At 42.8% G+C, this 23,685-nt stretch overlaps 1 protein-coding gene across 1 annotated transcript in view; it reads left to right on the top strand.

Annotated features, from left to right (window-relative positions):
• The window catches only part of asap1b (ArfGAP with SH3 domain, ankyrin repeat and PH domain 1b), a gene marked incomplete at its 5' end in the record, with an annotated part of 48,443 nt that extends 25,180 nt beyond the window's left edge, over positions 1-23,263 (top strand). The window contains 20 exons of the mRNA XM_080489961.1: positions 75-175; positions 335-404; positions 3,347-3,434; positions 3,515-3,563; positions 6,009-6,175; positions 8,311-8,444; positions 8,717-8,808; positions 8,892-9,078; positions 11,893-11,978; positions 12,696-12,811; positions 12,902-12,969; positions 13,490-13,597; positions 14,755-14,983; positions 17,451-17,519; positions 18,070-18,231; positions 19,519-19,597; positions 19,743-19,807; positions 19,892-20,445; positions 21,661-21,783; positions 21,890-23,263. Of these exons, the coding sequence (XP_080346087.1) occupies positions 75-175; positions 335-404; positions 3,347-3,434; positions 3,515-3,563; positions 6,009-6,175; positions 8,311-8,444; positions 8,717-8,808; positions 8,892-9,078; positions 11,893-11,978; positions 12,696-12,811; positions 12,902-12,969; positions 13,490-13,597; positions 14,755-14,983; positions 17,451-17,519; positions 18,070-18,231; positions 19,519-19,597; positions 19,743-19,807; positions 19,892-20,445; positions 21,661-21,783; positions 21,890-21,964 (2,622 nt within the window). The 3' untranslated portion in view covers positions 21,965-23,263. The remainder of the gene's footprint in view (positions 1-74; positions 176-334; positions 405-3,346; positions 3,435-3,514; positions 3,564-6,008; positions 6,176-8,310; positions 8,445-8,716; positions 8,809-8,891; positions 9,079-11,892; positions 11,979-12,695; positions 12,812-12,901; positions 12,970-13,489; positions 13,598-14,754; positions 14,984-17,450; positions 17,520-18,069; positions 18,232-19,518; positions 19,598-19,742; positions 19,808-19,891; positions 20,446-21,660; positions 21,784-21,889) is intronic.
• Positions 23,264-23,685: the final 422 nt, after the last annotated feature.

Here is a 23,685-nt window from a genome sequence, read left to right as displayed (position 1 = left end):
GCATGTTTTCAAGGTGCATCTCTGTACTGTACACCGTGTTTACCTTGTTTCCGTGCGCGTGTGGTTTTCCACAGGACTCGCAGAGTAAGCAGGGTGGCTACAGCATGCACCAGCTGCAGGGGAACAAGGAGTTTGGGAGCGAGAAGAAAGGTTACCTGCTGAAGAAGAGTGATGGGTGAGCTGCCAACGCAGCGGTTATTTCAAAAAGTGCCACAGCGCACCGTTTATGTTGCATTAAAATTTAAAGTGCACGCAGAGGAAAAAAAGACGTGACAACCCCTTTGCTAATGTGTGGGCTCAATCCCCCGCTCCCCCCCTGTTCTGTCTCACACAGGCTGAGAAAGGTGTGGCAGAGGCGGCAGTGCTCAGTGAAGGGAGGCATGCTGACCATATCTCATGCCACAGTGAGTACACACAAACACATTTGTACAGAATTACCTCTTGGGCTCACTTGATATAATGCACTTCTTGTCCAGAGTTCTTGACTCTAACAATATCCACCCAACCTTACATGCTCTTGTACTGTAGACCACCGCAGCACCTGGAGAAAAGAAAAAAACCAAACATGCACGCACAGGGAGAACTTGCAAACTGAATTTGAACCCTTCTTGCTAAGAGACAAGAGTGCATGACAAGTGTAGTCAAACAACATAAAGCCTTTATTTCACACACACACACACACACGCACACACACACACACACACACACACACACACACACACACACACACACACACACACACACACACACACACACACACACACACACACACACACACACACACACACACAAGCTCACATGTGAACTCCACGACCCGTGTGGATCAAAGGGAAAACATCACGCGGGGATGTTGTGCTGGGCTTTTTCAATCTGCAGGCTGGCAGAGTAGAATTGACATAGATGGGTTGTCATGGTAACCAACCCCCCCCCCCCCCCCCCCCCCGCACCCATCCCCCATCTCCCCATCCACCAGCTCCCCCTCCTCTTCGTCCTCCTCCTCCTCTTCTCTTTGCTGCCTGCTGTGCCTCGGTGACTCATCTCAGAGTGAGAGGAGAGTGTACAGTACACGCCGCCACGTCGGCGACGGCGTCCTCCCTGACGTGCAGCAGAGCAGACGCAGTTCACGTGTGACGTTTTCGTTTTTCACTGCAGGAATCTAGAATCCGGACTCACAACTGAAGAGTTAATGCCATCACAATGTCGGTCAAGCTCCTACTGAGCCCCAAACAAAACAGACCAACTGGACTGAGAAGCTTAACTCAAATCAGTAAATGCAGCTAATTGCAGCCGAGGTCTGGCAGGTGTCTCATGGGGAAATCCAACTGGTGATTTGAATGCAGGAATTTCAGCATTGTTTTTTTTTATAGCATGTGCATTTGGCTGCTTCACTGTTCTTGATCTTCTTCCTGTCTGCACACCAACATGATAACCTGTTCTTATATAATGAAGGTCGTCTGCTGCCCCAGCTGTAGCGCTATGAATATCAGTCACCCACTCATTGTAGGGAAATACACTGGATAACTGGATAAAGCTTTTTTTTGATAATTTTTTGACAAGAAATTTTAAGAAAGTAGAGTTGATGTACAATTTCAAGACTAAATACAACTTCAATTTAGTCTTTGCCATATTATATATGTCAGGGGTTAATTTCTATTAAAAATAAGACAACCGTGAAGGGCAAAGCTAAAGGGTTTTCACCTTTTCATTTTAATCTGAATACATAGCTCTCCCTTTAAAAGCCAAGTTGTTGATAAGTTACTCTTTTTTTTCATCATCAGTTGAGTTCTTGCCTTTCTTTGTAGTTTTCTTCACTGATGGTAATTCCACTATGTATAATGCAGCAAAGTGGAAATTTACAAAATGATCATCAACTTAGTTGTACTGCATTTATTATGTCGACTAAATTTAATCTGATTAGTGATTGTTCATTGACCCAGGGTCAGAGAGCATCAAAGAGCTCTGTAATGCACAGAGTGGTTATACTGTATTCCTCCAGATTTGGTTCTGGCTCAGTTTGAGCAGGTTAGACAAGTAATGAATCCCAAATTGCTTGGATAAATTTGATCGAAATAAAAACAAACACACTTCAGAAAGCTTTAGCAGCAGTAAGAGTCATGATGATGTAGGTATAGCATTAAAGTATTTTATAGCGGCGAGAAATCCTAACTTAGATGTGGTTTGTTGCCATGGTAACGGCATGATAAATCAGTCCCATTCCCTAGTTCTCTGTTCACTGTTTGGAATTTTGGCTGCTGCTACTGCATGGCTGTTTTAGGATTGTGATTGGAGATGTTTCGAAACCAACTTTTCCCCCAGTGTTTGAGCAAATGTTTACATTCAAGGATGCTTGCTCTCGCTCTCAAGGGCTGGTGTGTCAGTGGAGCTTGTGCAGTGGGAGCTCCAGCCGCTTATTTACCAGCAGACGCAGTTGTTCCAGCTGTAACGCAGCAGGGAGGGCGAGCTCTGGCAGTGCATAATGATGTGACGTGACGCTGAGCCTGTGCAGTCTGATTCCTCAACATTCACTGTATTTGTAGCACTGAAGTGTGAGGAAGATGCAAGTCTTCATGCAGCTGCTGCCTCATCGTAGCACATTGTCCTCTCAGATATGATGAGGAAACGTTGCCTTTTGTCCTGTGGAGTATTGACGTGACTTAAGTCTTTAAAAACGTCTGTGTGCTTAATCATACCGGAGCTCTTAATCACTTCTCGGGGCAGTTTACCACCGCTCCGTGTTGCTTTCCAGCCCCCATGGCAGCTGAACTCTAGGTGACTCTAGTTGAAATGGCGTGATGCCAGCTGACCAGCGCGGATCCAAGCCTCATCACAGCCTGTTAGCATTTCATTAGCACGTGTCCTGGCCCCTCCTCTGCCCGGGCACTGGCAGCAGACAAAGCTCAGTGTGTGTGCCAACTGGGTCCATTATTACAGTACGCCAGCCAGCACAGTCCACTTTCTGAACGGAGGATTCTTCACTTCACCTCGTGTCTCTGTGACAGTTCGGTACAGCACACACGAGGTGACACATTGTAAAAATAGTAAACATTTTAATCTAATTATGTTGCATTTTCCATCTATTTTTGAACAATACGAGGGTTTTATTCCAAATGTATGTTTATTAAAATAATCCTAAATATGGTCTGGGAGATATAGACTATTTTTCTTCTATGGATAAGGTGCTTCTTTGTACTCTAACACTGCAGAGAGAATATCTCCACTGAGTGGTCCACTCCCAACCCTTCTGCTTTCATCACAAATCACTTCCTAGTTAGTAATAGTAGTAATTATCTGCTTCAAGCGTGATGTCTGGCCTCATTTGTAACCATCAGTGTGTTTGAACTTACAGTCCAACCGGCAGCCTGTCAAACTCAACCTGCTCACCTGCCAGGTGAAGCCCACCACTGAGGACAGGAAGTGTTTTGATCTCATCTCGCGTAAGTTTTTCTTTTTCTACCGTTATAAATGCACAAGTGTATGCCTGCGTATTCACAGTCATGGTTTCTCCCTCCGGCAGATAACCGGACCTATCATTTCCAAGCCGAAGATGAACAGGAGTTTGTTATGTGAGTACTTCAGAGTCGCTTGAAAAACACACGATCCCAGCGAGAGTTCTTCCATCATCTTTTCAGTGGTAAACTAACAAAAGCTAAAAAGCAAGTCTTATTATAACTGTCATCTTTCAGCAGAGCCCCGAGACTGACTCAGACGTGTGTGGGCGACCTGATGCTTTGTATTAATGGGGTTGTTGGTTGGTGGCTGCTCCGTTGCTTTGTTGTCCTTCTTGAGGACAGGAGGTGTTTAACTCGGCGAGGAGTAGAGTGACTGTTGAGAGTGGGTGGCAGCGAGGACAGCAGTGGGACTTGTGGTCTGGAGCATTTCATGTCACTGTAACCTCACACTGCTGTTTCCACTGGCATCTCAAACACACACACACTCATGCACGCACGCACACGGACAGAGGTTCATAAATGTATCGATATTGACACAATTTTCAGCGTTTTAGCTCTTTACACCATCATAATGAATTTGAAAAGATTTTATTTTTTTATTTTTTTATTTAAAGCTTATTTTGTGAAAAAGCACGATAGCATTTCTATTCTAAAAGCTAATTTGCAATAGCTGCCCCTTGTTGGGACGATGCAAAATAAAAACACAATCAAAAGCAACACAATACATAATCAGCAACTCATGAGCAATGATATTTTAAAGGTTGATTGGAAGAGTGAGTGGTGTTGCCAAACTACAAGACAGTATCCTCTTAGACACTATTGCTGGTTTATCTAATATATTATATCTGACTAATTGGTTTGTTGTAATGTGAAGAGGTCGGTCGTAACATTATTTGAGACCGGTAGCTTCACACTGGGACTTTTACTGCTTACCTCCTCGACAGAGAAAACAAAAGTTGGGCTTTAATTTGAGCCTGTTTGGATCAAAATCAGCTGTTTTTCCAACACATTTTATATGTGCCCTCCACGATCAGCTGCTCAGCTGATTCATGGTCAGTTATATTTTATTTCTTTTAAAAGGAGCAGATACGAGAGAGAAGTGTCGAGCACTTTCTTATTCTTGGATAGCGTGTCCTTTCTCTGGAAGCTTTGTTGCAGCCTTGTTGTGGCTCATTCAGCGCTGCTTCCACCCTCCTTGTATCTTCTTGTACATGAGGTCCTCAGCTTGTGGCTCCTCTCCTCCACGTCTGTCACGCAGCTCCGACTGCTGCAGCAACCACTGCCGCAGCTCCTTCCTGGGATTTCCTTTGAAATATTTAGTATTCCATAGGGCTCCTGCTTTGTGCAGTCACACTCCTTCTCTAACACGCTGCGAGCACATTATAACACATAATAAAAGTAAACACGAAAACAAGTTGCTCCTGCACACCGGTGGATTTACATTATCTTAATTTTCACACGCACTGACAATCTGACACATCGGTTTACAAACCCACAGCCTGCCTGCTCTCGGTTTTTACAAAGGGCAGATGACTGACAGTGACAGAGGAAGTGCTGACGTCAGCCTCACCGTGTGTGTGTGTGTGTGTGTGTGTGTGTGTCTCAGTTCATTGTGTAGATTATCAGAGCAGATTGTGCTGTGCGGTGAATGGGAGCAGCCCATGTTTGAATGCTTCAAAGGCATCTACAGTGTTTCCTGTCTGTGTGGCTCTAATGACTGCAGTTCAGTGTGTGTGTGTGTGTGTGTGTGTGTGTGTGTGTGTGTGCGCGCGTCTGTCTGTCTGTCTGTCTGTCTGTCTGTCTGTCTGTCTGTCTGTATGTCTGTGCATAAACAGTCAATGAAACCAATGTAATATCAGGATTAGTTAGATTTTTTCAGGTTAAAAAGAGTCTTTGATAACGTGATTCTGAAACAATAGGAGTGTTTTATAGACGATGAGAACTGAATTATGCTGTTTTGACCAAGTCATTGTTTCTAAATATTCAGCCAGCTGTCTACTGCTGCATTCAATTTTCTTCTTTAATTTGTTCTCTTTGGCACACAGCGATATTAGCCTTGGTTTAGTAAATCTAGTGTTCTATTACTTCCTGACAACAAACAATACCTGATTTAAAAGCATTTTCCTAAAAAACTGAGCTTGTCAGCTTGTTTGTCTTTGCAGCCCAGCTGCATGTTTTTATTTCATGTACTTTTGGCTGTTTGAAAGACAGATTAACCTATTTAAAGATTTCAACTTCAGCTTCAACCTTTTGGATGACAATCATCAACTGCAGCCCTGAATTGATTTCTCTTTTGAATTAGCATTAGATTTTCTTTAAATCACAGACCTTAAAAAAGGATTTAAGGATACAACATTTGCTTTTATTCTTTGATATACATTTAGAAATATGTCATCTAAGAGTGATTTTTCTTTAATTCATTCAATAAAAATTTAAATATACATTGGATGAACCATTTTTTTGGCAGTATTCCTCTTCTCAATGCAGCATCTCACTCTGAAACACACTTCAAAGACAAAAGAACAAATTTCTAAAAAGTCCTCCCCCTCTGTCTTTCAGCTGGATCTCGGTGCTGACCAACAGTAAGGAGGAGGCATTAAACATGGCATTCCGTGGGGAGCAGAGCAGCGGAGGCGAGGACGGACTGGAGGACCTGACCAAAGCCATCATTGAAGACGTGCTCCGTATGCCAGGCAATGAAGTCTGCTGCGACTGTGGAGCCGCAGGTAAAGTAGGACTGATGTCCACATAGAAAGGTCCCGTCGCCTGGACTCAAACCATATATTGTTTTTGCTGTGAGGCAAGAGTGCAAGCCACTGCCCCACTGTGCCACCCCGCCTAGACCTCGTGTGGATATAAATATCTATTTTTGTTTTCTGCTGAGTCAATCTTCACCTTGTCTCAGGAAGAACAAACATCTTCATTTCAGCACTTTCCGAATTTACACTGGACGATGTTTTATTTAAAGGCGTGCTCCCCGTCTCGACAGCTTCGCTGTATCATCACTGCACTCGGCGTGCGTCCTTCACTTAGACGGTAACCGCGCAAGCAGCGCTGCAAATCCCACCGCAGCCTTCAACAAACAAGCGTCTGCATGCATGTGTGTGCGTGCTCGTGTTGTTAGCGTTCAGGACACGGTCTGGTCCTGATACTCCCCTGCATTAGGAAGCAAAGAGTCAGCACCCAGGAGGGCTGTAGAGGTGCAGGCCCATACAAACACACATACACACAAACATGAGTCCACACACACAACTGCACCCTGTCGACTGAGCGTTGGGAGGATTTAATGCTCTGGGGGGGGGCTAGGCTTTGAAAAACAACAGCATTACATCATGTGGTTACATAAGTCACACACGCAGTCGACCCTCCCAATCTGCAGTGGGTGGGGGGCAATTTGTCATGTCTAAACTCTTGTAGCTGCGTTTCTTCGTATGCATGATCTCAGGGGTGTTCCAGATGTTTGTATTGAGTTGTTTCAATCCTGTTTTTCTCTTTTTGAAAGTCTATCGCTTGCTGATGGGATGCCACTCGGCTCTGATGCGTTCCTCCGTCACCAATGCAGAAAATGTATTTCATGAAAGATCATTATTATTTTGGTCGGAGATATTCTTGCAGGAACTCTCTCCGCACAGCACAGACTTGCAGCTTAATCATTAAGCAGCCACAGAGGGCACCGTGCGTTCCCCCATCATGCTCAACATGCACTCTGTGACCCATCGCCAGCTTGCATCTGTTCATTGTGTCAAGCGAGTGCGAGTGTGTGGTGCACGTGCCCTGCTTGTCGCCTGTGTTTCTCTGTCTGACTCATTGGTTTTTGGGTCCTTGTTTCCACCGGCCCTCGCCCGTTGTTCCCTTGTCAGATCCAGTCAGAACAGCAACCCCCCCCACCACCACCACCCCCTCCCCCACCACCAGCATTACAGCATTGCTGAGGTCACAACCGGCACCACCGGCTTTAAGGCCGGCTTAAATCCCCCAGATTGCATCAAAAAGTCAGGCAGCGATGCCGGTCAGTCTCTGCGGTTTAGTTTGTGAAGTCGCCACACGGATCTGTTGAAATCTTAGCGTGCTTGTGCCCTTTGCTTGTTACGCAATGGACTCTGGGCGGCCTCCTGCAGTGTGAGAACTCTGCGGTCAGTGTGCTGGATTAATAAGTCAAATCAATGCATGTGGTGCAGGAAAAGGCTTACATTGATTCTTTCAGTATATTTCAAAGCAGTGTTTCTGTGTAAAAATACTATATACGCAGGATCAAATAAGGAGTACTCACATCAGTCCAGATGATTTCAAAGTATTATTGGTCAGAATGGGATAACACAGCTCCACACATTTTTCAGTCAGGTAGAAATCTGGATATTTGTGGAAGAAATTCCATGAGCATAAGAAGTCTACTTTAGCTTTTATACTGAAATGTATAGCAAAGTAGTAAAATGAAGCCATTTAAAATACACGTCTGCTCGTTGAGCTGAAAACATTTTTTATAGCCATAAATGAGGAACATGTTGCTGCCCAATCTGTTCCATCTGCAACTTTTCTCCCTCTCCTGTGTTTTTTTTTTTTGGGGTGGGGTCAAATTATATCTTATTTTATGCATTAAACAGACGTGTTATTGTCCAATCCACCTTTTTGGGAAAGCACTTGCTGGGGCAAAAAATAAAAAGTTCCTTTCAAAAGTCCACTAAGATAAAAAAAAAAAAATGTTTGTCAATGTTGTCAATGTTCAGTATAAAAGACATATATATATATATGTTCAAGCAAAGATATTAACTTTAATTGTTAAATCTTTTGTCCTCAGTGCAGCTTTAATGTTCATGTTGCATTGACAGTGTCGTTATTCGGTTACATTGCCATTGTTTTGTAGACCCGAAGTGGCTCTCGACCAACCTGGGGATCCTCACCTGCATCGAGTGCTCTGGCATCCACAGAGAGATGGGAGTCCACATTTCTCGGATCCAGTCCATGGAGCTCGACAAGTTAGGAACCTCAGAACTCTTGGTGAGACAGACCAAAGCTCTACCCAGTAACTCTGTACCTTTTACTACTACTACTACTACTACTACTACTACTACTACTACTGCATTGCTTTTACAACCCATAACCTGAACCATGTCCATCTTGAGTGAAATATCAAAAGCACTGAAAGAGGAAAGATAAGTGGAAACAGAATTTGACCCTGAACACATCAGAAATCCAGTCCTGACACATGTGAATGTTCTTATTCTTTCTAACATCATTGTGATCTGCTGTTTCGCTCATTTTTTCCTCAGCTGGCCAAGAACGTGGGCAACAGTAGTTTCAATGAGATCATGGAGGGAAACCTCCCTTCCCCTTCACCAAAGCCCACTCCCTCCAGTGACATGTAAGAGTATAATTTCAGTCTCACGGCCCCAACAGCGGTCCTCTCTCAGAGACCCAGTGTGAACATGTGACGTTTTCCTGCAGGACGGTGAGGAAGGAGTTCATCAACGCTAAGTACGTGGACCACAAGTATGCCAGAAAGACGTGCACGTCTGCGGCAGCGAAAATGATCGAGCTGTTCGAGGCGGTCCAGTCCAGGGACCTGCTGTCTCTCGTTCAGGTTTATGCAGAGGGGGTGGAGCTGATGGAGCCGCTCCCGGAGGCCGGGCCGGTGAGTGTGCGCACAGTTAGGAACTCTCACACACTTGGATCAGTGATACAGACTTGTTCTTGCTTCAAGTCAAATGCTCATATACACACTTTAATCAACATTCTCTTTAAGAAGTGGGCCTAGAATTGTGTGTGCGGAGTAAAGTTGGTTTAACATCCTGCTCGCAACACGCCCACATTGAGCCATCGGTCTGGACACATGTGATTGTTTACAAGGAGTCCTGACAACAACTGAGAGGAAGACCGTATTAATCAATTATGGTCAAGTTGGATGTTTGGAAGCTCGGCAGCAGTGCGGGCAGTGACTAGAGAAAATGTGATGGGAGCCTTGGTGCTGCTTTGGTTTATACAGTCGGCACATCAAACTGAAGTTGGAATCTCTTCTATGAGTCATTTCTATGACGTCTCTTCCATTTTATTTCTACAATCTGCCTTTAATTCTCCATTATTCTCACCAATTCCCCCAATCTTCAAAACATGTGTACACATAGATGGTGTAGAGCTACACACATTTCCCCCTTAACTTTATCCTTGTAAATTAGTTTTCAGAAAGAGAATTACGAAATTCTTTTGTACTTAAGCAACATTTGGAAATGAGTAAAGGTTAACAGAGATCAAAACTGCCACACAGTTACACAACAATGACATGTAAAAGATTTCTGTGTGCATCTGTGGGATTTCCGAACTGGATAACATTGTAAATATTAAGTAAAGTAAAGTGTAAAGATTCGATTTCCACTTTCCAGAAAAAGACTTCATCAGCACAAATAAAAGCAGCAAAACACAGTCATACTTTTTTAAGTATGGTAAATGAAGGTTGTTAGGAAAACCAAATTTACATAACATTTAGGTCTATCTTAACTGGAGCTCAAATACTTTGCGATGTAAATAAATGCTGTTGTTGATGTAAGATTAATTAGAATTTTCCGATCCAGCTCACCAAACAGGAATATTTTATGGTATTTTATATAGTTGAAAAAATTAATTCCCTGTAAAATAAAAGCAGATTATTGAAAGAGTGGAATTGCTCTTTGATAGCAGGATATTGTAATATAAGTATGTTTATTTTCATATTTTTTTAAAGGAGTTGTTATTGCCTTTTTGTAAAGTTAAATGTTAGTTAAATGCTTTTACTTAAGAAGTGAAAATTTGTTTAGTCTTAGTCACACCTGCGTGTATTACATGTTCCATTTTTGGAGTTTATATTCTAATGAAATAAATATTAGTTTGAATTGTTTTGTCTAATTGTTTTTACCAGATTTCGCGTTAAGAAATTACACAAAAAAGGCATACCTCCAATAGTTTCTTCAAAAACTGCACCATGCGTGGAAGTTAACTTGAGGCTCTCCATTACCGCATGTAACACACTGACCTGGATGGTTTGGTCTGGAACATTATATCGTACGCAAAAATCAGCGGATAAACACGGACTAAAATCGTATTGTTATCCAACCCAGCATTATGAGTCATCGTTACTGTACATCTCATAGCGTTGTACGATAGTGCACGGAGAATAATGCAAGGGGGGAAAATCCAGATTGCTGCATAGATTAAAACTTGCGGGAACATTTACATGCAAGTGCGACGAGCGCTTTTGGCTTCTCCCACATGTTTTTCTACAAATCACAATGCATTTCATCAAACATCAGTCCAGAAAATGATGACCTCATTCTAAAACAAGTTTGCCTTTGATGGCACACATTTTGCTGGAGGCCTCATTGAATGGAAATGGTCCTTTGGATCGCACCAATCAGATTTAATGATCCTGTTCAAGCTCCAAACTATCCGCTTGTCTTGAAGGCTGGTGAGTGAACTGTGAAAATATGCCTGGAATCTGTGCTGCAAGTGAAACTGTTCTCATAACCTCCACTTATACATTTTCACACATAGACCCTATATTTCCAATCGCACATTGTGATCTCACACCCGACTGCAGGTCCTAGAGGGGAAAAAAAAAAAAAAAACTGCTTCTGGGAGCTCTTGCACGTGTTCCTGCAGCGGTTCATCCTCCTCCGTGTGAGGTTTGTTCCCAGCAGGACGACCAAACGCTGACACATCTCTGCCAGTTTGGCGGCCACGGAAGGGTGTAACAGTTGGAAAAATCGGAGTCATCTGGGCGGCTTCGCCAGCAGGTGGTGGTAGCCAGCAGCCTCCGCCTCATGGCAGGGCATCATCTGTGTTGGGTCCATATTTACTTCCATGGCGACATCTGTGGCGTTTCTGTCCGTGCCTGGTTTATATTGTGCGGCTCTGCCCCGCTTTGTCTTTGTCTCCTCGCCTCCCGCGCCGCTGCTTCAGGCAGGAATGAAAGTTCAATAACGAGCAGTCGAGGGCGAAGATATCGCACCGTAAACAACATGTGTGATCAGACTTAATCTGACATAAGTGGGTCAAGGTTTTATAACACAAACACGATAGTTCTTTCATGAAAGATTAAGTGTACAATGCTGCGGCAAAATTAAAGAGGATCCTGTTTAGTGACAGAGGGGAACTGCTGCTGCCTGCGCTATGAAGTCTGACTCACCGATATCTGATCTGCTGCTGTCAGTGCATCGAAATTGCTTCACAGTGACATCCCATCCTCAACATTATAGGAGCCTCAAAACAGCTTATGTTACCTCCATGTTTCTAATGTCTTGCAAAAAAGCGACAAAATTCAAACTTATGTCTGCAGAAATATTATTTTTTAGGAGCCATTTTGTTTACTGCAGCTTGTTTAAATGCTGAAAGAGACTCAGAGAAGGAGAGAATACAGAATGGATGCTGCCCAAGATTCCCTGCCTGAGCCTCTGCTGTCTTTGATGGCCCCCTGCAGGAAGCCGGAGAGACGGCACTGCACTACTCTGTGAGGACTGCCGACCAGACCTCGCTGCACTTGGTGGACTTTCTAGTGCAAAACAGGTACATTCTGAAGTCTCATTTGCTTTGAATGAAAATTAACAGTAATGCAGAGAGTTGCCAAAATGTCTTAAAACACAAAAACTTTACAGAAACATTGTGCCCTAAACAGCACGGTTTAGAAACATGCAGCATCAAATTCTGTGTGCTGCGAGTCTTCTGCTCTGTTCCGTGCTCGTCTGTGATTTAAAAAAAAAAAAGGAAAAAGAAAAGCAGTGAAAGTGCAGAGCAGAGCTTAGCGCCACACAGCTCAGCTCTGCTCAGATTCCCACAAGGCAAACAGAAATGGGTCAAGCACTTGTTCTCTGCCTTAATTTATTCCTCTCTTTTCAATTGTTTACCCACCACTGCTCCGTCTGCACACGGTCTCCACAGCAGACGTAGGACTCTCGCTTTTAATTAGTGGCACATACTTTGATTGCCTTGGTGTGCTTATTATTTAATATATTTTTCTTCTCTTTTGCTGGAAATGTGAGGGTCCCCCCCCCCCCCCCCCCCCCCCCCCACTGTAATAGTTCTCCTGTTTTACATAGGATCGGGAGAGACGTGAGTTTTTATGAATGATTCACTGACAATCTCACCTCAAAGACTTTATTCTGTTGTTTGTAGCTCATTTTTGTCACTTTAAATCTTACAATCCTGGATAATATCAAGTCAGGCAGTGGAAAACACCGTCAGGAATGTAACCTGGGTCCTGTTTTGTTTTGTTTTTTCTCGCAGCGGTAACCTGGATAAGCAGACGGAGTGGGGAAACACCGCCTTGCATTACTGCTGCATGTACGAGAAGCCCGAGTGCCTCAAGCTGCTCCTGAGGGGCAAGCCGGCCACCGACATCCGTGAGTCACACGTCGGGGTTCATCCCCTCGCCCGTGTCGTCCGCCGCACGAGCGTGTCAGACTCCTGACTATCCCTTTCTCACTCCGCAGCCAATCAGAACGGAGAGACGGCGCTGGATGTTGCCAGGCGACTGAGGAACACTCAGTGTGAGGAGGCAGTAAGTACAGGACTGCCCCGACCGAGCTGCCGGACGCTGCAGCTGATAATTCTATAAAAGCCGCACGCACGCACTTGAAATAGCCACTCAGATAAATCAAACTAAAGGTCGTGGAGTTGGAACTGTGTGGATGCACTTTCATGTTGGCCAGTTTATTCAAAACACTAGATGGCAGTCAAAGGTCTGCCTGCTGCCTCGGGCAGCAGCGGCAGCAGTGTGGAAGTAATTGTTGATGTATGTTTGTTATTAACACTAAAATGAGCAAGCCGATAGTTTTTTTTTAACGACTCCAGTTTTCTCACTGCTTCTGTAAATTCTACCCATGTGTGTTTAATCTCAGAACTGACCTAGTTTATAGATTTTTTTTTTCTTTTTTTACCAAATTTTATTGGGTGTTTTTATTTGGTCACACTTTTCTTTGTCCAGCTCTCTTTTCTCATAAATTTACAGCGTTTGCTTTAGACATGGATCTCAGCACAGTCGTTTGCATGTGTTCAAATGATTTGTTTGCGTGTGTCAGCTGGTGCAGGCTGCCGAGGGGAAGTTCAACCCTCACATCCATGTGGAGTACGAGTGGAGCCTCAGACTGGAGGAGATGGACGAGAGCGACGATGACCTGGACGATAAGGTTTGTTACGTTCAGCCTCTGCTGTGAACAAATCGAGAAGAAAACACCTCGATGGACACATGAAATTTCTTTGTGTTTTAATGGACACTTTCTTTTTTTTTTAAGTGCATTTCTTCTGATTTTGTGGCTTTACTAATGCTATGATCCGCAGATTCATCTATTTGGGGTTGCTTTCAGTCTGCAAAGGTCTTCTTAATTGGTTTAAATAACATACAATAGCTGCATATATTTCAACCATAATATTAAACTTTTTTTTTAGTGTGCAGTTTTCTCAATGCTGACTCATCAACAACTTGCTTGTTCGAGCACAAACAACATCATGCATAGGTTAAGAGCAAACTTTAAAATAACTGAAGCTATAAATGTTTTTGGAATTTTGGCGTTTAAATGACATTAACTACTATCAACTACTGAGTTATAATATTTGCTTGAATGCCATATAACCTAAGAAGTGATTATTAATTAAATCATTGATGTTTTTATTCCATTCATTTATCTGATCACAATTTCTTTATTAAAAGGGGGGGGGGGGGGACTGAGGATAGCTTCTGCCCAACATGAAATCTCCTTAGGATATTTACAGTTTTCACATTATTAAAGACCACTGGTTTAAAAAGGAGCTATGATGATGACAATTTTATATTTTGCACTGTAAGAAATACAGGTGACTTGTTCAGAATAAAGTCAAAAAGTCATTCTTGACTTCTTTTAACAAATCTTTTTCTCTTAGTGACATCCTAATGAAATATTACACATTTTGCATCAAAGCAACCATCGGTTGGATTTTCCTTTAACGCTGCCAACATCGAGTAGATTTTCATTTTTTTTCCCAATCAAAACATACACTGCAATCCTTTGTTCTGCACAATTAAAGGTCAAGAGGACTTTCTTCATTTTATCGTTTTGGATCAAACAGACAGATTCAGATCTCAAACTGAATCAGGAGACATGCATTAAGCGATATATGAAATAAGTAGAGCTGAGATGGAGATAATGAAACATACAAACATTGAGCAGAAGAAACTTGCAGATTAAAGTAGGTTGAGAGCATTTAAACTGGGTTGTGTGAAGATTCACATAAATGTGTAAAGCATTGAAAATGAATATGATGAACAGCCTCAATCTGAGTCTCATCTGTTATGTGTCTCTCTCTCCAGCCCAGTCCCATCAAGAAGGACCGCTCCCCGAGGCCTCAGAGCTTCTGCCACTCCTCCAGCCTCTCCCCCCACGACAAGCTCTCCCTGCCGGGCTTCATCAGCCAGAGGGACAAGCAGCAGCGTCTCTCCTACAGCGCCTTCACCAACCAGATGTACAGCGCCTCCACCGACCTCAGCTCCTCCCCGGTGGCCGACGGGCCGCCGCTGCCACCCAGGAACCAGGGCAAAGGTCAGACCTGACTGCTCCGGGTGCTGCCGCGGCCCTTTGCAGCATTTAGTCTTATCAGTCTCTGGGTTTTTAACTACAGCAAGGCATTGAATTCTGGAGATTGTGCTCTGGGAATATTTATATTGCAAATGTCAGTCAGTAATGCAAATGGTCAGATGGTTATGTTTGACGTACGGAAGGTAGCCTGGGAAGATAGTGACCACATCGTTTCTGTTAATGTTCGTCTACACACACGCACACACACACACGCACATGCACACGCACACACACACGCACTCACACACACACACACACACACACACACACACACACACACACACACACACACACACACACACACACACACACACACACACACACACACACACACACACACACACGCACGCACACGCACACACACACCCTGCAGTGGTATGTAATTTGTCAGCACACAGGATCAGAGGGCGGGATGCAGGTGTCATTAAGATTGCTTACACAGTAAACCTTCAGGAAAACTTGGCTTCAGGAGAGGGCAGGGCGGCGATCGTTACAACAGGCGTGTGAAAGGGAAGCCGGTACACACACTTCATCATTAGCCTCGGCGTAGTGTATACACGGGCTGTACTGTGGGCGTGCTGCGTCTGCAGTATTACAATTAAAGATAACATGCCTCCCTCCGTGGACCCGTCACAACGTCAACCGTTTGAAAACAGGCTCATGATGGATAACAAACTCTCAACCTCCATCTTAACAAGTTTAATTCATCATCAAGCATTAAAATCTTATTTTTCTTAAAGCAAAAGGTGTGATATTTCACTTGTTTCCAGTGCAACAGAACAAATTTCAGTGGATTGTTTCCTGAAACTTTGTTTACTGTGCAATGAGACAACATATAGGGAAAAAAAGACAGCATTACTAGTAGTATTGTATTGTTTTTGTTGACGATAAAGTTCGGACAAAAAAGGACAAAGACACTCGGTTTTATCCACCTTTAGTCGATCTTTTCTGGTGTAATACCACAAGATTTGTATAATACCTTCTGCTTGTTGTACTGTTAAGCAAACCAAATATAGAATTAGATAGACATGACAAGGTTAAACTATTAGGGTCAAAGATGCATGAATTTGTCAGTGTGTTATAAGTTTCAGTGGATTTTACCTTTAAAATAGAATATTTGACCAAAATTTCTGCCAGTACGTCTTTTAAAACTGTGAATTCCCCTTAAAGGCCTAATATTTGAGTAAATGAAACCAGTAAAATGGACATAAATACATAAACGCGTGTGTCAAATTTTGTACCTTTTGATGAGTTCGGCAGCCGCTGCCATAGTGCTGTCATGATAGAATTAGTATCTTATTTCTTTGTGACATTTCTGTTACAGTCCTGCAATTTTTTTGGCATACAGCACCCCACAAGTTATTAAAGACCTGTCTGGGGGATTCTAAAGAAAAACAACAACATCTAATAGCAGAAATAGGCGACATGGTGGTGCAGCGGTTCGCACTGTGGAGTGTGCATTGGTTTCCTTCTAGAGTCCATTAACATGCATTGTACTGGTGACTCTAAATTGCCCTGTGAGGCACTGGCGACCCATCTAGGGTGTTTACCCATAGCTGGGATCGGCTACAGCCTCCCACAACCCCGGGATGGATGGACTGGTTGTGTTTTGTGTGATGAACTTTGCATTGATCCAGGTCAGTGGACCCAGAGTCAGCATTGAGTTGTGGTCTCATCTCTGTGGTCACATGAGCTCCAGAGCAGAGAGTGAAAATCTATTTCAACTTCACTGCTTAGCTGTAGGAGCTTTATTTTATATTTGGTGTAGTAGTAGTAGTAGATCAGTAGTTTCAGTGAATCGGGTCGCGATAGATTTTGTCTCCTCTACTGAAAGGACTATAGACCAGAGGAAGTGGAATCCCCTCCGATCCCACCCAGCAAATAGCACCCTGGTGATGTCACGTCAAAGGAAAACAAACTCACTGGTGGAAGCAGCTGTGCACTGGAAACTGCCGTGTTTAGCCTCTTCAAACTACAGTTTTTCTGACTGGAGTGTGGTCTGCAGACACCTTCAAACATTAAAGCAACACTGGAAACAAGTCGAAGTTTGATTTATGCAAAAATAAGATTATGATCCCGATTAAGAGGTTTAACAGCATACATGCTTTTAGATGAACATGCTAACTCTTCAGATGCTCCACCTTGGTGGTGCTCTCTCTCTCTCTCTCTCTCTCAGCAGGTGCTGAAGTACTCGCCCTCCCCCCCCCCCCAGCGGGGGGGGGCGGCAGCTTCACACCGTTCCTCCTTCTTTTGCTTTGCTCGCCTCTGATAAGATTTCATCTTGGGTTTTCTTTTTTTTGTGTGTGTTTTATTTATTTTTTTACAGTGTGTGGGAGCAGCGCTTTATAAGACTGACATACTGTAGATTCTCTCCCACACTCCTCATCTCGCTCTGTTTTCTTTCTCTTTTTTTGTTTCTCTATTCTTTCAGCTCCACACTTGGCATTCCTTGGCTCTCATTCGCACTACGCCACTCTGGCTGGCACTCGACCATACATCAGTGAATATCCTGGTTTTATGTTCTCCCCACTTACTCGGCTGTGTGCCCCATATACAGTTATCCCTCAGTTGTTTCTTCCTTTTACGGCTCAGATTTACAAGGTAGTGGTGTTTTTTATTTTTCAAGAAATAATGGGACTATGTAGGCAAATCAACATTAAATTATTCATGCCTACATGATTTAAAAAAATATATAAAATCTTTCTTTAGATTATACTCCACCTCCTTTGAGCTGTAAACTCTTAACCACAGCTGATTCCTCTCTGGCTGAGCTTTCTATTAGCTTCTTTCACCCAACTTTTCTCTACATTAGTGACCAGTGAGTGCTTTAAAGTCCCGCTCAGAAATGCATCAAACACTCTTGTGCCAACAGTTTGGTTTGTACTTTTTTCTGCGTCACTCTTTACACTCCTCCTCTCCTCTCCATGTTTCATCATCCTCTCCTTTACCTTCTCGGGGTGTTTTTTTTTTGGGGGGGGGGGGGGGGGGGGTTCACAGAAGGATTTTTCGAAGCCTCATCACCTCATGTGTCTTATGTATCGCTCCTCCAGCTACTCCCCCATCCGGCCCTTCCTCTACACTCACACCAGGAGGCAGCTCAACCCTGTCCAAGAAGAGACCTCCGCCCCCCCCTCCTGGACACAAACGCACCCTGTCTGACCCACCCAGCCCGCTCTCTCACAGTCCACACAGTAAAGGGGGCTTAACTGGGGGTGAGATGCAAGCACACCTTAACTGTCCTGGGCCGGTTTCACTCCAACGATGCGTGACGTTTATTTAAAGTCTTTTAAAAAACAAAACAAAAAACAATGTATGCAATCCCACTAAAATGTGTCAGAACTGAGTCCACTTCTACCTTTAACAATATGTTAAACAAAGCTCATGTGACCATTTACGAATACAAACCATGGGATTTGGGTTGAAGCTCCAAGACGAGCTCGTAAGTGGACCTTTTTTGACACAATCAAATCTATTGAGATCTCCGAGTTGCTTTTGTCCAGTTTCACCCAGAGTTGGTTTTTGTTTTTTTTGTTTTCTTCTGCCTCTTTATGTAGATTAAGATTTATTTATTAGTGATCTTAGATGAGCACATCTGATGGATTTGCGTAGGACTGCATCTGATAATGCTGTAAATAAGCTGTAAAGTCAGTGAAATGCAGTTAAAGTACAGTTCAAGTATTTGACTTCAATTTGGATTCAGTGAGATCTTCAGAAAGCATGAAAAACGTTTTAGATAAACACTGGACAAAAAGGAAAGAAGTTGCAAAAAGATACAATTGTGAATGAATTTAAAGTTTTAGAATGTAAAACAATATATTTTAGTTAAGTTGAATATGTTTCTATCAATATTTAGCCATCTAAAGTAAAAATTGTTGCGTAAAGGTTATGGAATCATAGGTTCTCATGGTCAGAAGGAGAGGATGATGTGAGGAGGAGTTTTTTTAGACCCTCACCATTTCCTCCAGACTGGCACTTTTAATTTCAAATGATGTCTTGATTACATTTTTATTCAGTAACTTCACCAACTAACTTATCAGCTCAACTGTGGATGTTTTCACATTCATGCAATAGTTTTAGTTTGGAATAAAAAATAATTCCGCAACGTTTACGCTCACTCTTAGAATAAAAAACAAATATGTCCCAAAAGATGAAGCCCCTATCATTCATTTTGCTTGAAGTCACATCCTTTATGTGTTTAAATACTGTATAAGTATTTTTAATTGTTATCACATGTCTTCTGCTGTGTTTGTGTCACGAACTGTAACACCCAACCACTAATTGAATGACGGCACTTTATTGCACAACAGCCTCAGGTTTTCCAAAGAGCATGGGCTCATAGAAAGCTCCGCCAGATGATGCATCCCCCATTGGTTTTTTTTTTTTTAAACCATCACAGCATGTTGATTTACTTTCACAATTATATCAAATTAATCTCTTCAGTCGGCGCGCCACTGCAGTGTTAAATAATGTGTTTGTCGTCATGGATGTCAATATTTTAGGAAGCGACTCCACTCCTCCTCCGATCAGTAAGATGTCTCCTGTTTCCAACAAGTTTGAAGGAATTCCTCAGCAGCAAAGGTACCATGTGTTCTGTGTGTGTGGGTGGAACCTCTCCGATATGAAAAGAGTCATTATATGCACTATGATAAAGTGTTTCCAGGTGAAAAGGAGCGGTTTTCCTTAATTCATTTCTTTTTTTTTTTACTTCTTCTAAACAATTCAGCACTACTTCAAGCAACACAAAGTCTACACTTGGTCCAAGGGTTCTTCCCAAACTACCTCAGAAAGGTACAAGCTTTCTTGTTTTTCTTAACACAATAAGTTGGATATTGAAGCAGTCAATTGAAGTTGGTGTATTGGTTTGTTTTCCAGTGGCATTGCGTAAGATTGATACCATACACCATCCGTCTATGGATAAGCCCAGCCTTCCTCCAGAGGTCTTCCAGAAGTCCCCCCCGGCAACTGAAATGGTGCAGAAGGCTCCTTTGGCGGACAGGCATCAGCTGGGAGACCTGCCACCCAAACCGCAGGTTTCCGAACTCCCCCCTAAACCCGGAGAGCTTCCTCCGAAGCCACAGCTCTCAGACCTCCCTCCTAAACCTCAGCTGGGAGACCTGCCACCCAAACCCCAGCTCAAAGACCTCCCTCCCAAGCCTCATCTCGCAGACATCCCCCCCAAACCTGGGGCCGCCGAGTCCACTCCCAGGCTGTCTCACGGAGAGTCGACACAGAGGCCTCAGACGCAACCTCCGCCCCCGCCCCAAACTCAGCCTCAGCCTCAACCTCAACCGCAGCTTCAGGACTCACCGTCACCCAATCAGCAGGCACCTATAGCCACCCCGACTCAACCACATGGCGAAGACACCAACGGGACCCCGGCAGGGACCGCGGAGACGCCTGTACCACTCCCGAGGAAGATTAACACGGTATGGACAATTTCTGTTCTGTTTTCATCATTTTGTTCTTGTTTTAGGAAGGTTAATTTATAACAAATTTAAACTTCTACCAATATGAAGAAAAAACCTTTTCACTCTTGTAATTTGGGGAAATTGTATGAATTGTTCAGTTCACCGCACCAAGATTTTGTTCAATTATCCTTTGGCCATACCATTTCAACCCCAGATTACTTTCTCATTTTCAAACTAAAACGAGTTGGGCACCAGAGAAGTTTAATTTCTGAACAGATTGCACTTTATTTTTACAGGCTTCTGGTGTTTTCCTAATGCTTAACAAAGGTTTTTTTCTGCCTGGTCTCTTTCTGATTGCTTTTGTAATACTTGGATTACTAAAATCAATAAAAACTGAATGAGAGGAAAACTATAAGAAATAAGGTTTCTTGGTTTGAAGTTCCACTTCTTGTCCTGGAGTTGATGGTTCTTTGTGTATTAGATGTTATGAACAAAATGCTTGGGTATCGATTTTTCTAGGCATAAAATATGTCAGTAAATACAGTAAATTAAAAGCTCCTATTGGTCATAAAAGGATTTTCTCGTAAGTTATTTTATTGGACTACAGGGGCTGTTGGAGAAGACCAAGAAGGGCTAGTTTGCCGACTACAGCACAGTTGCGTTGACACTGATGCTCTTGTTAATGACTCCCATTCAAACGTTGCCGCTTGTTGATTTATTACTCTATAGTATTTTTGAGATGGCAAGGAGAGAAAAATGTTTGTAGTAGAGCTTTTGAAGTGCTTACCTAGACTTTGTACATTAGTTAGTTGTAGTTAAAAGTGACCAAACTCATGCTGCACAGTGGTGTAGTGGTTCGTACGCTCATCTCAAAATCCTGGGTTCAAGTCCCTGTCGGGCCACTGGGCCTTTCTGTGTGGTCTTTTCATGTATTTATTATTTTTTGTGATTCTAAGTGGCCCGTAGGTGTGAGTGGTTGTTTCCTCTGTGTTTGTCTTTTATCCATAATTAGCTGGGCTCAAGTGGAATAAAAGATTAATGTAGAGGAAGATTGTCTATCAGAACGTCATGATCTATTTTATGCAACAATCTTAAGAGTTGAAAAGGGAGCAAAAATCCCATTCGTGACTTTTCAAGGGAACCAGTTAACTTTTGGATTGGCCTCCAGAGTTAAACAGACCTAGTGGTAACTCCGTCCTGATGGTTGATAATGACATTGTACTTTGTATCCAGGGGAAGAACAAAGCCCGTCGAGTGAAGACGATCTACGACTGCCAGGCCGACAACGATGATGAACTGACATTTGTCGAAGGAGAGGTGATCATAGTTACAGGGGAAGAGGACCAGGAGTGGTGGGTGAGTTCAGCCGGAAAATCTGGAGTTTTGGCACCTAAACGGCTCAAAAAAACCCCACCGTGTGCTCCTTTTCTTATCTTCTTTTTTCCCCATTTTATTATTCCAGATCGGGCACATTGAAGGCGATCCCGACCGAAAAGGGGTCTTCCCTATGTCTTTTGTGCACATCCTAAGTGACTGACAGCCAGAAACACTTGCACTACACCTCTCAGTGAAGTGAGAGGTCCTGTAAATAGCTATTACAACACCTCTTGTCATGAGACAAGTGTCCTAAAGAAGAAGAAGAAAAAAAAAAAAAGCAACAGCAACGAAACGAAGAAAACCAAGAAGGCTCATCTAGCCGTGGATGCCTCATCCATGCTGTACAAAGAATGTGTGTACTCTTCCTCTACCAGTATTATCTTAACCCTATAGCACGGCTGTGACAAAGCCACTCTCAAAACCCTAGCACTTACCTAAAAAGTCTATGTTTATGCTGTTCCTGTGTATATATGTATGTAAATATATATATTTGTGTGTAAGTGTATATACATGTTTTATTGTACAAAACATGTACCATTGCTCTCTGCCCGTCAGATTAAGCATCAGGGTGGTAGAGTTTGAATTTTATCTGTATTAAATTTTTCTGGCCCTCGAGTAATTATCAGCTTATATTTCTGGAAAAAGGACAAATATGAAATGGAATGTGAAATAGTTCATGTCATTATTTGTGTCTTGCATCCCTGTTTACCATCGAGATTGACTCAAGAGGCAGGAGTCTCCCACTGATCTTCCCGAGTTGAAAAGAATTTCATTAAATGTACTCCTTGTTCTTTGCTTGCTTTGTGTGTACACGTATTATGGTTGTTTTACAGTATAGAAACCTGCTGCTACTGTGTGGTGGAATATCAAAGCCTGTGGTTCACTGTAGGTCACTAATTTACTCCTTGTTACACTGTTCACTGTGTGTATGCTCTGTGTGTGAACTCGACGCCATCTCCACAGTCTGACTTTTTTTTTTTTTCCGTGCATGGTGTAACAATGACTGGAAATGAGTGGAGTGCTGCGTTCAAAGACGCTCACCTCAGGGTTTGAAAAGCCACTAATAAAACTAAGCAGGACGACGCAAAATGGATCCTGTTCTTGAAGCCACTATTGATAACAAGTACGGGAAAAACTTTTGAGGACATCTTAGCAATAACTTGATTTTCTGACAGGCTAGAAGTTTCAACAACAACCTGTGTTCACAATTCAGTGTCTTGTAAAACCTCATGAGCTTGAATTTATTTTTTTTTTTGTCATGTAAAATCATTCCATGTTACTGGATTCAGTGCATTTCCAGGTTTGCCTGTGAACCAGAGATGTTTTTTTTAGATAAAAGGGGTGGACTTTGTTATAAAGGCTGGAGAGCCAGAGTATTTTCACCCAGTCCTCACTCAGTTCTTCTCATGTTAAGGAACAAACCCATCAAACCATTGTATCATTAAAAGTGCTGTACTTAAACACAGAGCGTGCTTCTCGTACTTTGTAGCCATGTGGTTTGCAGATCCGTTTGTTACTCCTTCAAATTTAAAACGCTCCAGTATTAGGACAAGAGACATTCCTCAGCGAATTATAGAAGCTCGGCTACTGTTAAGTCTTTAAGTAGTCCCAATCTGTTAAACAACTGTAACACCAACTTCACCTTTTTTGGTTATGTTTGTCATACCTTAATAGATCTAAATAAAGGCCCATTTAGGCCAAGTAACTTGTGAAATTGCAGACATGTACAAACATTTATAGCAACTCTGTTAATTTGCTTGAAAATGGCTCCATTAATACAAATTGTTTTAAAAGAAAACGTAATCTAGTCACAACTCACCTGGCAGGTGAAAATCCAACTCTAGCCTCCAATAGAAGCATTTTATAAATTTAAGTTTGCAT

The sequence above is a fragment of the Lipophrys pholis genome (assembly GCF_963383615.2).
Source record: "Lipophrys pholis genome assembly, chromosome: 20".
Classification (NCBI taxonomy): Eukaryota; Metazoa; Chordata; class Actinopteri; order Blenniiformes; family Blenniidae; genus Lipophrys; species Lipophrys pholis.
The sequence above is the reverse complement of the archived record's forward strand: the minus strand, read 5'-3'. Positions and strand labels throughout refer to the sequence as shown.